Source organism: Ipomoea nil, unplaced genomic scaffold (assembly GCF_001879475.1).
Source record: "Ipomoea nil cultivar Tokyo-kokei standard unplaced genomic scaffold, Asagao_1.1 scaffold3087, whole genome shotgun sequence".
Taxonomy (NCBI): domain Eukaryota; kingdom Viridiplantae; phylum Streptophyta; class Magnoliopsida; order Solanales; family Convolvulaceae; genus Ipomoea; species Ipomoea nil.
In genome coordinates this window covers 492,063-508,081 of record NW_017619515.1, presented here as the reverse complement: position 1 = coordinate 508,081, position 16,019 = coordinate 492,063, and the positions used below count along the sequence as shown (strand labels likewise).

General features: G+C 34.4%; 1 protein-coding gene across 1 annotated transcript; it reads right to left on the bottom strand.

Annotated features, from left to right (window-relative positions):
- Positions 1-198: 198 nt before the first annotated feature.
- Positions 199-4,308, bottom strand: LOC109166178 (putative SNAP25 homologous protein SNAP30). Its single transcript, XM_019315079.1, has 6 exons — positions 4,224-4,308; positions 2,860-3,242; positions 1,346-1,439; positions 1,138-1,265; positions 751-848; positions 199-632 (listed from the first exon to the last, which is right to left on the bottom strand). The coding sequence occupies exons 2-6, from the start codon at positions 3,169-3,171 to the stop codon at positions 533-535; spliced, it is 732 nt and encodes a 243-aa protein (XP_019170624.1). The 5' UTR covers positions 3,172-3,242; positions 4,224-4,308; the 3' UTR covers positions 199-532.
- Between the last annotated feature and the right edge of the window lie 11,711 nt (positions 4,309-16,019).

The window sequence follows — 16,019 nt, the reverse complement described above, 5'->3', positions numbered from 1 at the left end:
CTCACACATATATATTTCTGGCATTTATGCTGTAACTGCATATATGATATATCTATATCACAGACAGAGACTTATATTAATGTCTTAAAAGGACTTGTAGTTAAAGCTGTGGGACAATGAACATTGAACAACATCAAATTTGTCAAACGTAATTATTGCTAATCAAATATTAATCACAGCTAAATCTTGGGCCTTTGGCTAATATTCAAAGTTTCATAAACATTAATTACAACAAAACACATTAAAACATGGGAAATAGGGAGTGTTACTTAAGGTATTAGAAAGAGTGTTTTGTTTTTGTTATCCTCATTTTATTGAGGCTAAACAATCAATTCATGATATACAAGCAATAGATACAACAAAATCTAAAAATGGGAACCGAACTTTTGAAATACAAGAAGACAAAAACTAGCTTAGAAAGGCTAAAGGAATGCAGTGAGTTAGTGGATGTATGTATGTATATATGTATGTAGAGGTTTCGGGTGTGCAGGAAAGCGGATATGGCGATGATAGAGCTCGATCCGCGTCCGCTTTACTTTGCGAGGAGATGGCGAGCGCGTTGATTGGCGCCTTTGACACGCGAATTCAGTTCGTCTATATCCGTGTCGAGATTGTCTAGAGCTTTGTTTTGCCTGGATTAAAGCGGGGAGGTGGTTAACGAGGAAATTTCCCGGCTTAGTATCTCGGGTTGACTAAACCCGTCATTTTCTAGTTTAGGAAAAAGTTAGAATGAAAGATGAGAATACTAACTTGTCAAGTTCCGTTCCCATATCAGTAGCCATTCCCTTCAAATCACCCAATATGTCACTAAGATCATCGAGTGCATCGTCCTGCTTTGCCTTCTCCATCTGATTGATCCCACGAAACCGGGGCACGGGATGAGACAAAACCATATTCGTAAAAGTTACCGGGGCACGGGAATGAGACAAAACCATATTCATACGAGTTACCGGGGCACGGGAATGAGACAAAACCATATTCATACGAGTTTCCGGGGCACAGGGATGAGGCAAAACCATATTATTCATACAAGTACCGGGGCACGAGGATGAGACAAAACCATATTCGTACGGGTTACCAAGACAACCGAACGACAACAGAAACACGACGATTACATGATGTAACAGAAAAACGCACCTCGACTTTCTGCATAGCATTCTGCGGTTCATTAGGAGGCGTGGTCGGTGCCGATTTCCCCTTGGTATTGAGTCCCAACTTCTCCCTTTGCTCTTTAGTACCTTTCTTTCCTTTGTGGTTATTATCATCTGAGAAGCAGCCAAGATAAGCAACTTTACCATGAAATTACATATCTTCTGAGATGCCAAAATGCAGAATGTAATAAAACCTTTTGAAGTCTTAGGCCCTGTGATTTCCTTAGTCTTTTTTGGCTTCCATGGCATGGAAAACATTCCCCCAAGGTTATTCAATAACTTCTCCCCCTGCAAATGTACAACTTCATCCACCATTAACAATAATGCCATTGTAATATCAAGGTTTCACTCGAGTTCAACTAACGAGAAGTCATGTTGGTCAGGCTGTTGGCTTGGTAACAACAAGGTTACAAGTTCAACTTCCAATGATAGTTGCATATTGGCTTTATTGGTTTGAGCTGATCAGCTATGCACAACCTAGGTTGGTTTACCCCCTGTGGCCCTTTGCAAACTAGGGTTACAAGGACGGATTTACCTAATATTAGAGGTGGCCACGAGCCGATTCATGGTCAAACTAACCTTGAATCGGCCCAAAAAAGTGGGCCTGGGCCAGACTTAGCATGAACCGGAAACGGCTTGTAGGGCCGGTTCAGGTCATTTAAAAATAAACCCGAGGCCCGGCACGGGACCGGCCTGAGCCCCTAACTTAAATTGGTAACTAGGAGGTTAAGGGTTTAAATCTCATTTCAACAAAATACATCAATTTATAAAAATTTATATATTTTAAAAATTTTGGGTTTAGCCCGTGACTGGCCTTGAATATATGGGCCAGCCCGAGCTAATGCTAACTAGGGCCCAAGCCTGGTCCGGGCCCGGCTCTGGCCTAGGGTTTGGCCACCTTTACCTAATATACACTCTCGGATGGTGGCTGTGGGTTTCTGTTATAGGCCAAGATATCTAGGATCGCGTCATAGGCTTAGAAACTTAGGAATAAAAACGAAGCTTTTCTGGAGTGCTTCTTCTCCCCAAATGAAGCGTTTTTACGGAGTGCTTCTTCTCCCCCAATCTTCCATTTAATAGGAAGCCAAATTCCAAATTCCCCAGATGTTCCTTCTTCAAATACCTAGGCATCTATTTATAGAAGATAAAAACTACCCACTACCTTAAATGCTCTAACTACCTAGGAAGTGGTCATCCCACTACTACTACTACAATAACTAGGAAGTGGTCATCCCACTACTACAATAATAATAATAACAATAACTGCAGCAACACTTGTATCAGTTTCTTTCATCACCCAACAAAAAAAGAAGTCATGCTACATTCAGAAACAACCATGGAATTACGGGAGCGGCCTATTGGTTTGAGCCGGTTAGTTATAAGCAACCTAAGCTGGTTCACTCTTTGTGGAGGTTCTTTGCCGGCTAGAGTCACAAGGCAGGGTTTACCCAATACACACTCTCAAATATTGGCTGCAGGTTTCCCTCATCACCCAAAACTAAAAAAGAAGTCATGCTACATTGAGAAACAGCCATGGAATTACATGATACCAAAGCCATGAAAGTGAAATGCAATTGATCCTGTATTATTATTTTTAGCTCCACATTAAGGATTGCATCATATATATTTATCAAAAAGATTGATCATCAAGCCATATCTGAATTCACATTGCAGCAAAAATGCAGTAACACTTTAACAACAGGCAAACCTTGCTCAAATCTTTGTCCATCTCAACAGCCATCTCATGAGTCCTATGAATCTGCTCCCCCTGCTTGTGCAACGTCTCGAGGGTCTTCGCCCCGTCCTGTCTAATGTCCTCCGCGATCCTGAGGCAGTTGTTGACGCTTTTCGTGGTCTCCTCAGCCTGGTTCACCGCATAATTCTCCAGCTCTTGCACAGACATGTCATCAAAGTTGAGATTTGGCTCAGAAGATGTCCTCCTTGCAGCTGGAGGTTCATCTGCAGACTGCATAGGGCTTGCACTTGCAGAAGCAGGAGGTTTCTTCCCAAACCCAAACATTGTTTTAGTCAAAAGTAACCTCTCAGCAAGAACCAGAAATGCAGGCTTCCAACACTCCTCCCAGAATCCTCCTACAAAACCTTAATTTTTAGAGTAGCATAAACGAACTGAACACGAATCAGCATAGCTTGTTCATGTTCGTTTGTTAAGATTTTTGAAAATATTGTTCGTGTTTTTTTTTTTTTTTTTTTTTTTCTCTCAGAGAGATTGGGAACTGGCCCAGGGGGAATCGAATCCGGGTTGCTCCGAAATTCTCCCCCACAAAGAGCATTTACCATCTGAGCTACCACCCCCGGGTTTCGTGTTCATTTATTAATCGTTCATTAAAGTTCGTGAACAGTTTGCTAACATGTTTGTTTGTTTGGTCAATTAACTGTGTTTGTGAACAACTAAACAAACGAACAAACAAACAAACATATGTACATATGTACATATTCATAATCATAATTTAGGGAAATAGTTTAGGTTCACGAACAATAACCAAACAATAAACAACATAACAACTACAAACAAGTCTAAAAGTAACATCTAATATTAAAAAGATTCTGTTCGTGAACATTTTTAAACTAACACTAAACGTGCATGTTCCTGAACATTATTAAACAAACAATAAGCCGGCTTCTTCACGAGCTATTAGCAAACGAGCCTAAAAATGTTCAAATTCTGTTCGTTTATTTTATAAAACATGTACACGAGTAGTGTACCGAAAACTCTGTTCGCTTACACCCTTATATAAAATTACAGATATAGATACTAAGATACAGATATGCATTTCTTGTCTCTAATCCACATTTCTAAGATGAATTATTCAAAACCAATGCAGGAAACAATGATGCAACATGTATGAATCAATGCATCAATGAAGAACTGATACTGCATTAAAGGGTTAAGTCACAACCCACATTTAAAAAAAAAAAAAAAAAAAAAAAAAAAAAACTGTTTTTTAAGGAAAAAAACATCAAATTTCAAGAACAGATGGAAATGGGAATCTTCCCCAACATCCATTCTTGTTTACCAGAACAATAATTAGTGAATTTTGAGAAATTTCTTACCTCAAACACGCATGGGAAAACAGAGAGATTGAGAGATATGATGTTTTCTTTTCCTCTTTTGTTTTTTGACTAGTTCTATGTTTTCTTTTTTCTTCTTCTTCTTAGTTGGAAAGAATCAGAAAGGAAAAGAGGAGACTGGAGGTGCCGCGAAAACCCAGGCGTTCATAACCGCCCAACACCTTCTAAGGTTGTTATTAGTTGGAAATATGGGCCAAATAACATCATTAAGACAGTCCAAATCCAAACCCAATAAACCGAAGCCCGAAATCTAGCAAGCGTTAAGCGTAATATGTAATTCCTTTGGGTCGGGCTTTTACTGGATTCTTATATTTTGGGTTATTCCTTTTCTATTTTTTGTCAGACCACGAGGTGTCTTGAGACCATAACAGTAAGAGACACATTTAAGTTCATACAAGACAAAATTAAGGGGCAAAGTGCTGGTCAAATTGATTTTTTTATATGAGAGGGGGTTCGAATTCCTTTTCTATTTATATGATGATTTTCCGATAATATGCGACTTAATTTTTACGAAAATTTATATTATGGACCAGGGTTTACATAGCATTGTGGATCTTGGATCAAAACGATGAGGTATAGAATTCATACTCGTAAGAGAGTGTTGACAATAATCAAACTCATAATTTTTTTTTATATAAAAAATCATGTTTCAACTACTCGGCAGGGTGACCCATTTTTGAAATCCACTTTAGTCATTGAATTGAAATTTAACTGTGCCGTAAAACTTTTTGTGTGTTTGCTGTTTTACGTTTTTGGCCGTTCTTCGTTCCCACCAGACACGCATAAACTGAATCATTGAACATCATCCAACATAAACTTTCAACTTTCTTGGAAACACTATTCCTGATATATGGGGAATTTAATTTGCATACAATAAAAATTGGAATGGAGGGGAGAATCCCCAAAACCACTCGGGCCAAGAATTTAGCACTCCTCAGCCCTCAGCACTGTTTGTATTGGGTTGTAGCTCGAAGAGTTGATTTCAGTATCCTACCATCAGACCATGCATGATGTTGACTATTACACAAGTATAAAGAAATAAAGTTGCGCTTTTGTTACTAGCTATAACTTTTGGGTATCAAAACAAACGTCACGGGTTTTGAATCCCACCGAGAGCATGTTGTCCTCTGGGGAGCCAAAACTTGCTACACAAGTATAAGAAAATAAAGTTTGTTGTGTCTTTACTACTAGTTATAACTTTTGACGTAGTGATAAGTGCTTGATTCTACAATTTGCCCCGTAATGATACCTTGAGTATCCTTGCTTAGGGGATGATGGATCACATGTAAATTTTTTCCGTGTTTGACAGCTTAACGCGCACCAACTTTGATCTGTTCATATACTTTCTCAATCTACTGAAACACAAAGAGTTAGTAACGCCTCTCAATCTACTGAAACACAAAGAGTTAGTAACGCCTCCACTGAGACTCAAACTTACAACCTTCCAAATGGAAGTCTAACCCGGGTACCATTAGACCACATAGTCCTAATATTATTATTATTATTATTATTATTATTATTTGCGCGGGTCCCACAATAGAAGACAAAAACCAGTCTCTCCTGTAACTTTATTTATTTATTTATTATTATTATTATTATTATTATTATTATTTTTTTTTTTTTATCTATCCTCTTCCTCTCTCTTCCACATAATTAAGCTTAAGCCTCCTTAAACCCTCTTAAAATTCGCTATTGTGGATTCTCTAAAGATACGGCGGACCCGAATATCAGATGGACATTTAACTAATTAAAATTTGATGAACAGGTTTGATGAGAGTGTTAATTATAATTAGTTGGAGACTAATAACACCATAATAATAAAAAAGTATTATTACTTAGTCATGTAAACTGGGGTATGGAACACCATCCATATAATTGCTTGCTTGACTGATTCTAGCTGCTAAGCCCAAAACTTGTCATGCCACTCAAGACTTAAACGGCAAATTATGTTACGATGGTAGATACGGTTTCAAAACTGTTCATAATTATGAATATATAGTTCACAAATTATGAATATATATTTTTATAATTATGAACATAGAGTTGTGAACATAATTATGAATATATATTTCTGTAATTATGAGTATAAAGATTCAATAATTGTGAATATGAAGTTCAAAAATTATGAATATATAGCTTTATAATTATGAACATATAATTTAATAATTATGAACATAGAGTTATGTAATTGTGAATATAGAGTTTAATAATTATGAATATGAAGTTTAAAAATTATGAATATATAACTTTATAATTATAAACATATAGTTCAGTAATTATGAATACAGAACCGTGTCCACCTTGCAGAGTGGATACGATTCCACAACATCATCTGCTCACCTATCTTTTTAGTTTTCCCATTTCTCACGAGTGCCTTGCTGTTGAGCTTATGAAATTAGTCAAATCACCAGTATATCTTCGTCGAGAGTTCGAGTTTCGATCACTTCATTATTTAGTTAATTTAGGGTAATATTTTTTTAAAAGAAAAAAAGTCAAATAAACTCGTAAGTGAACCAAATAGTGTAATTAATGGGCTGTTTGGTTCACAGAATAGGCCTGAAATGTCATAACATTCCCAGTAATAGACATATTCCTCTATTTGGTAATCACTTGTATTTCCAGGAACAATGTTCCCGGGAATGATCTAATTCCCTTGCAAGGGGAATAGAGATTCCTCCCTGATATTAGGCTATTCCTAAGTTCTCAGGAATAGGCTAAAGTTTCTATTTCTTATTTTACTCCCCAATTAAATTTCACTGCCGCCGCCACCACCACCACCACTACCATCGTCACCGTCGCCGTCACCATCGCCCCACCGCCACCGCCGCCATCGCCACCGCCACCGCCGCCACCGCCACCGCCATTGCCACCATCACATATTTTATAAGGGTATTTATGTCTTTTAAAACATATTTCATTTCTATTCTTTAAATCAACCAAATTAAACACTGTAATATAATTCTTAAAGTCTATTCCTTTCGCGAACCAAACAATAAAATACAATTTCTATTCTATTTCTTGCCTATTCCATTCCTTATGGAATAACATTCCTATTATCTCAAAATTTATTTCGTGAAGCAAACATGCTGTAAGTCTTTAATGACAAAAAAACTTCATTGAGACTCATTAAACAAGCAAAGAAATTAAAGTGGAATTAAACCATAATTTTACCTATTCAGTATGACTTGTGCTAACTAAGCTTCACCGATTTATGATTGCATCATAATAGTTTTTTTTACTGTTGGAGTACCTGTAGTATTACGCGGGAAAATATTTCCGAAAGCAACACGTGAATTAAATGTAATGATGAGCTTAGCACCACTGAAAATAATGATGAAATATTAACATTTAGCAGACGGCGTGAAATGACGAGTCTGAAATCTATGAGCTCAACTATATCTAATGACGTGTTTAACCATGATTATTTGTCCCAATACATAGTTTAACCGATCAATCTAATCTAACTTAAAATAAGTCTCAAATCTTACTAAACAACAATAAATAAGGTATGAATTTTACCAGTTTAGTTGGTGTGAGTGGTAGTGCCCTCTTTTTTCTTAAGAGAGGCCGGAAGTTCGAATCCTTCTCGTATGGAAAAACCAATCCGCCCAACACTTTACTCTTTAATTGGGCCAGTCCGGTGTGGAAGAGGATTAATTTGAGTATGGTAGGCCGGTGTGGAAGAGGATTAATTTGAGTATGGTACGGATTTAAAAGTGTCTCATATAGTTACGACTTGCTCAGAACACCTCACCAAAAAATAAGGTATGAATTTGACCTTACGGGAAAGTTTGCAGCAACTGCTTAAGGTGCGTTTTGGGTGAAACCCATCTTGAGACCCTAGTCCCTAGCCAACAAAGATTACAAGGAGGTAAACTTCATAGCAAACTAGCTCAAATCAAGAAATTTAATAGTGATCAAGTGGAATTAGGAACCTTATAGTTACCAAGCACTCAAATATTCACGGCCGGAAATTATGGAATAATAATTTTCGATCACCTGAAAGTGATCTTATATCAAATTGAAAGCAAAAAGTGGTCAGAAATAGCAATCAAAGTTTTTCTGAATACCAAAAGTGGTCGGAACAAGGCTTTTGACTTGATTTAATATCATTTTCAGGTGATCGAAAATTCCATAATTTTCAACCGTGATTGCAGACTGGACACCCTGGGATGGGAGCGGGGAACGGCCCGCCTACGCGCAGGCTACAACAATAATCAATTATCCAATCAATTTAGTTAGAGTTGTCCTTAACGCGTTAAAGTGTAAATCGCAATAGTTTAAGTGTAAATCGCAATAATTACACACGTTAATAAAGGGTTTGTTGTTTGTGCTAATGACACCAACAGTGTTCGGATAATCCTAATGTCCCACCTTGATGTATTTCCTTAATCCGTGTGTGACTGTTAATGATTCAACTGTGTTTTTTTCGGTGTCGGCGATTGTTTCTCCTCCGTCCGATCTTCCCATCCCACCTTCACGTTTTTTTCTTTTAATTTTTTTGTCGTTTTATTTATTGTCATTAATGACACTATTAGTTTCCTAACATGCTTTTCACCATCTTTCACTTTCATTACTATTTACTTTTGGATTTTTCTAATGGTAAGAATGTAAGATGTGAATCCGTATCAACGCCGATTGTATTTAATAGGTTAGATAGTATTTAACTATTTATCGTTACACAAAAACCAATTACTTAAGGTAGTGATGAAAAATTCTAACAATTACCCGGTAAATTATTCTATGGATCCGGGTCCACCTTGCAATGGTGGATCGAGTCTAAAAATATACAATTTACTTTTTAAAAATTTACAATTTGTGATGACACTGTATTATATTCACAAATTCTCAAAACTTAAAAACACAATTTATATATTCTAGATATTCACAATTTAGGATCAGGGTCCACCTTGCAAGGTGGACCCTGGTCCATGGTATAAAAATGCAATTACCCTAGCAGGCTTTTTTTTTTTTTTTTTCGAGTACTACCGATTCTATTACAATGCAATATATGTTTATAACTACTTTCTCAACCTACTAAAACACAAATAGTCAATATCGCATCCACTGAGACTCGAACCCAAAACCTCGCATATGGGAGAGCAACTTGGTAGCACCCTCGCTTTGATACCGGTTGAATTGTAAATATTTATCATTACATAAAAAGCGATCTCTCACAGTAAAATAACAACTTGTTATCTCATGACTCCATAAACGTTTCACGGATTTGTCTTGAGGTAAGTAATAATTTCTAAATGGTGATCATCCAAATCAAAACAATACAATTGTGTATACTATATTGGTTGTACCAGATATTATTGGTAATTGATACCAATATATCAAGTTCAATCAAATGAATCAATATTCGGAGTAATGTACATAATTGTATAGTATGGAGTTCAATTTGCACCATAGAAGTTCCCTTTGCTTTTTCTTTAAAATACTAATTATATCAAGGGTGTGTTTGGTTTGTCCAGAATCGAAATTGGACTGAGAATTAAATACATAGAAATGGTAATGAATTTTGATGAAAGTATTTTGCATGTTTGGTAGTAGGGTGGAATTGCAATGATTACAAATATTGATGTTTGGTTTTGTACGATCTTATAATAGGAATAAATGTTTTGAAAGTACAAAAAAAAAAATCAAGACTATAAAACTATATAATATAACATGTACGCCAATCCGCGACTGTTGGCGATGGACACGGCGTCGATCCGTCGACATAGCCCAGTAGATCTTGCCCCCGGAGGAATGGGACAAGCTGAGTACGCCAAAACAGGAAGTTCCGGCTGTTGAGCTTCATGGAGACGTGATGATGAGCTCCGGCGAGAGAGACGCCGGTCGCCGGCGACGGGGAGCCACTGGCTGTGACGGTTCTCTCCGATGAGTGCGAAGACATGTTGGACGGGTGGTGGTTTGAGGTGGAGAGAGAAAGATGATCTACCCTATCTGATACCAAATGAGAATTCAATTCTTTGATTAGTTGTAACTGAACGCGAATACAATCAGATAAAAGGTAAGTTAACGTGAGACTCTCCTAACTAATAGAGAGCTCAGGTCAACACAAACTAAACCACATAAATAAAGAAATATAAAACTATATAATATAACATGTATTAACAAAGACAATCGATTCTAATATAACGACATTCAAAGCATCAATATGAAAAAAAAAAAAAAATCAAACAACAAGCTAAAAGTATTAATTCAAATTTAAAAGTTAGATTACCAATAAGATGGAATGATACCCTTTTTTTAATCAGGAAATGAAATTTTAATTGAAGGGTAAAACCCGGCCATGTTGTGTTTTAAAAATTAAAGTTGTCAACCAAACAATAACTATGATTTTGATTCACATTCCTAGTGTGTAAATCCATGAACCAAACATACCCTAAGTATATATTTCCATCATGTGACATATTTTGATGGGGTAAAAAAAGAAAACGAAAGAAAAAGAGATAAAAAGTGAGTCAAAAAGTAAAATTAGAATATGCTACTACAACTCTTTTTATTATATATACAATGAGCTTACAAGGTTTCAAGTTTAATTCTCTATAAGAGTTGAGGCAGTTAACAGTAGACAACTTATGAATTTTCTTTTTGTGGTCCTTTGTCAATTCCACTGCAATTAAAATGCAGACTTCACCTTGCTAGCGCGTACATTCGGGAAGTAGTTACGAATTTTTCCCATAAATAATCAAAGATAATTAATATGGCCGGATAGAGTATATAAATATACAATAGTTAATAGACAATAAGATTTTAATTTATAGTTTAGGGTTTTAATTGATTTATCAAGTTCAAAAACGTCTTTATTGACAAGATATACAAATAAGTATAAAGTATATTGTAATTAGTTAAACTTTAGTATATTGTGATATATTATCAAAATTTATCTTCTCTATAAAGTATGACAATTTATTCTAAGTCTTACTACATTTTGTACTATAATTACCATATTATATTTACTGTACGATGTAACATAAAAAGTTTTTAGTTTTTTAGTTTTTTTTAGTTTTTTTTTTTTTTTTTTTTTTTTTTTTTTTTTTTTTTTGGAAACATTTTAGTATTTAATTATTGTATAAAATTTTTACATGACAATATTTTTCTGATTAACATATATATAGTAGCATCACGAAAATTAATAAATATAAAAGTTTTCGGGAAAATGACACTTTTTCCCCCTGAGTTATATACTTATAGCACTTTTCCCCCTCAATTATTCAAGTGACTATTTTTCTCCCTAAAATGTTAAATGACATATTTACCCTTAAAATAAATATTTTATTTATTTTTCTTCTCCAACAAATTATGACCATAATTTGGTTCAAACCAAATAAACACTATAGCAACCAAACCGAAATATTCCAATTACAATTTAGAATCGAAACTCGATATTTAGAGTTTATTAAAATCCCGGAACGGACGGTTCATGTTCCGAACTGAAAAAATAAAATACATTTATTGTTGAATTTAGACTATTTTTAAAATAAAAATAAAAATTTAAAATAAAAACGGTTCAAAATCGCGAATCGGGTCTGGAACCGCCAGTTCACGGTTCAGGATCCAATCTTTTTGATTCATAATTTTAATAAATTGAAATCCAAATATTGGGTTCTAGATCTGAATCATAACCAGAAACTTTTAATTCGATTGCTATAGTGTCCGATTAAGTTCGAACCGAATCGTAGTCATCCCTACGTATACGCAATAATTTGTTGGAGAAGTAAAATAAATAAAATGTTTATTTTAAGGGTATAAATGTCGATTTAATATATTAAGGGGAAAAACAACCACTTTTAGAATAATTGAAAGGGCTAATGTGCTTACCTAAATAATTAAGGGGAAAAAAGTGCTATAAGTATATAACTCAGGAAGAAAAAGTGCCATTTTCCCAAAGTTTTCTTTTTTAAATATCATATGTATTTTAATATTTGATATATGACAATTGTCACGTCAATAATATTTAGAATAAAATGTCATTTTTCATTTATTCCAAGGACAAAAAACAAAACTCAAATCAATGGAGCAATCAAACTCCGTGAACCATATTGCATGCACTCACGAAGATCCTATAATTAAGGGGGTTTTAACTTTTTTTTTTCTTTTTTTTTTTTTTGCAAGAATTTATCCATTATTTTATCTGATATGGTATAATATTATTCCATAATCAAATTGCTCAAGTAACTGTTTCATAGTCATTGTATTCGATGATGAAAACTCTAGATACACTTAAAAAAAAATTGCTCAGCTAGCTAATTAGTCGTATCTCATCACATGCTAGTATGAAGACAAGAAAGTCCAACAACAATCCGCATGGGAAGCTCAGTTGGCCACATAGGTGAAATTTGAGAAAAATGACTCGAGATCGAGTCTCATCAGCGGAAATGTGGGAGCAACACTGGCCTCAAAGTGAGGGAGCTCCTTGTTCATAGTAAGCAAAGGTCTAGCCTCTTTGTTCAGCTGAGTTATCATGCATGATTTACATCCTCCTAGATGCTCTATCGGGCTGGGCAAGGGTTGGGGATTCAACCTTTGGGAACAACAAAAAAAGTCCAACAACGCCCTGACAGAGTGGATAGAATATAATTTTCGTATCAGAATGGCACGAGAACTTTCGTAGTGTAATTTGCGGGTTAGTACATAAGAACGAGATTTACTCATGTACACTCTTCATTAGTAATTGTAATTTTCTTCATCACCAAAAAAAAAAAGAAAAAAATAAAGAAGAGGAAGTCCAACGTCGTAAACAACTAAAATGCAGACCTGGCAATTATGGACACGACCCGTTAACACGACACGAAACCGGACACGAAAATAACGGGTTAGTGTTTAGCCTTAACATGTCCCAGGTCGTTAACGGGTTGACCTGTTAAGGACCCGTTATGTTTCGTGTCTTAACGGGTCAACCTGTTAAACCTATTAAGAACCCGTTTAACCCGTTAATATTATCGTGTTAACCCGTAAACACGAACCCGTTTACACAAACCTGTTCAGAACCCGCTAAGAACCATTGTTATGAATGAGATTAAAAAAGATATCATGATCATGAGTACATGACCAAGGATGAATTTACTAATACACCAATTATTGATGTTCAACAATATGAAGTTTGAGTTTTTATTGTGTTCAATTTTATTCTAAAACTAGCATGGACTTCTTTAATTATGATTTTTGGATGTTATTTTATTATTTTATGAATGTTATAAATTGAATATTTTTTTTAGTTTGTAGTTTGATGGATTGAATTGTAGGTTTTATTTCTTTTATATATAACTTAACTTTAAATTTTAGTTTTTTTAATATATTAATAGGTTTAGTGAGTTTAAATGTGTTTCGTGTCATATCGTGTCGACACGACCCGAAATCTATTAACAAAACGTATCTATCGTGTCAACCCGTTTAACCCGCTAACAAATCGTGTTCGTGTTACAAATTTGAACCCGTTAACCTTATCGTGTCGTGTTCGTGTTTAGCCTTATCGTGTTCGTGTCATTATCGTGTCGACCCGTTAACGACCCGTATACACGAATTGCCAGGTCTACTAAAATGCATTCCCAGTTTTGAGATTTATTATTATGTTTTTGTGGTGTCACGTATGCAGTGTTGGATCAGATTAGTATTTCTAAATGGAATAATCAAATGCAATTTGGTAAGGTTATGCAGGTTTTTTTTTTTTTTTTTTTTTTTGGAAAAGGTTATGCGGTGTTTGAAATCAAATTATTGTTAAATTGTACATACAAAATATTTTATTTAGCTACTCTGATCTAAAAAAAAATATTTTATTTAGCTTATTTCTTTGATGGTCAGGACCGGTCTTGTTTTATACAACATGTCCATAGAGAAGCTAATAAATTTGCGGATTAGATAGCTTTTTATGATAGGGGGCAAATTATTGTATGGACCATGGTCCACATAATGTTATGCGGACCATAATAAAATGTACATTTTTAATATACTAAATGTACATTATTTTTGTACTGAATGTACATTATAAAATATAATGTACACTCATAATAAAAATAATGTACATCCCCTGAATATAATGTACATTATTTTTGTACTGAATGTACATTATTTTTGTACTAAATGTACATTATTTTACAGTAGACAAAATATGGTTCACACAACTTGTGTGGACCATGATCTATACAATAATGATTGATGATAGGGCATGTGGACTGGGGTTGCAAGTGGTTGATGGACCTCGAACTGAATGGCAAACGTCCATCACTCAAGATGATCCAAAAATAATCTTCAGATTTTATATCTATAATTAATATATGTTTCACACCTTGTAGAGCATAATATATATAAACAAAATAATAAATGTGTAATACATTATCGATTTAACCGTTTAGTTGAAATATAATACATCTTTTAGTTTGATATTAAAAAGAATATGCTTGCTTAGCTTGTTACTTAACCCATTAAAAAGTAATCAACTTGCACATTTGTTACTTTCCCGTCAACACCACGATGGTTAACATTACCAACCTTTACTAACTCAATTAATCATCATCGGTAAAATCATTTGGTCCACTTGTAACTATCATCGGGTACTATTGAAATTATTAAAAGAGTTAATTCCACCAGAGATTCCTTGTTTTTTGTGGCAATTTCAAATTTAGTCCCAAACTATTATTTTTGTCATTTAATATCTTAAACTATTATTTTTTGAACACTTTGAGTCCTTTTCATGACTTTTTCTATTTTTAGTAAGGCATTTTTGTCTTTTCATATTTTTATTTTGTTATTTTTCTGGTTTCAACTGATTTAATTGGTTTAGAACTTTAATTTAGGTAACCTCTGATTTTTAGTAACTATATTTTTCAATCAATTTTTAGTAATTCTTAAACCAATTAAACTGGTTGAAACTGAAAAAAATAACAAAAGAAAACTATGAAGAGACTAAAATGCCCTTACTAAAAATTAAAAAAAAAATCATGAGAATGACTAAAAGTGTCCAAAAATCAATAGTTTGAGATGTTAAATTAGAAAAACAATAGTTTGGAACTAAATTTAAAATTGCTAAAAAAATTAAGAGACTTATGATGGAATTAACTCTTACTAAAATGATAAAATGGACCACAAGGACATGCTACGATATGCCCAAATAAATGTGAGTAGATCTTACCTAGCTAGTTTCTTTAACTACTTTTAACATTAGGAGTATGAGTACCACTTTGATTTACAAAAAAAAAAAAAAAACTCATAATTACTACTCAAATGTATATTATTGTTAGAAAAAATACTTGTATTCTGTAATATTTTTAGATGCAACAAAAAATACAAAGAAAATAAGGGAACAAAAAATTGGATCATTTACATCTTCAAGCGTGTACTCATTTCCCTATATGTCTTTAATTCCCCTTTACAAGCAACATAGATACTCGATTAAGACCTATGAGATACAAGAAGATATACAAAAATTTCAGGTTGCTTTGCCAAGAATTTCATTGTTAAGTTGTGTAACTGAGAACTTTATCTAAAGATATATTCTCAAGAGTGTACTACAGATAACACAGGAAAATATGACAGTGATGAAATAAACTTTACATCTCTCGGACTTTTATCAGTGTAAAATAACCTTTCATCTCAGACCTCTCTCAGTGCACTTGTCTGACTCTTCTCAGATCTTTTCCAGATCATTCTCAGATCACTTTCTGATTACAAAGACTCATCTCATATCTGTTGCAAAAAATAGCATACAATCATTTTAAGTGGCTATTTTGTGGTATAAATATTAGTGGGGTCCACTTTCAATCTAGGTCG

What these genes read in the sequence shown, in the direction of transcription:
- LOC109166178 (XM_019315079.1), bottom strand. Translation starts at nt 3,171, where the DNA reads ATGTTTGGGTTTGGGAAGAAACCTCCTGCTTCTGCAAGTGCAAGCCCT. An exon ending in TGGACAAAGATTTGAGCAAG is followed by an intron (nt 1,440 to 2,859) that starts GTTTGCCTGTTG and finishes GTACATTTGCAG; the next exon opens with GGGGAGAAGTTATTGAATAA. An exon ending in ATGGGAACGGAACTTGACAA is followed by an intron (nt 633 to 750) that starts GTTAGTATTCTC and finishes GCTTTAATCCAG; the next exon opens with GCAAAACAAAGCTCTAGACA.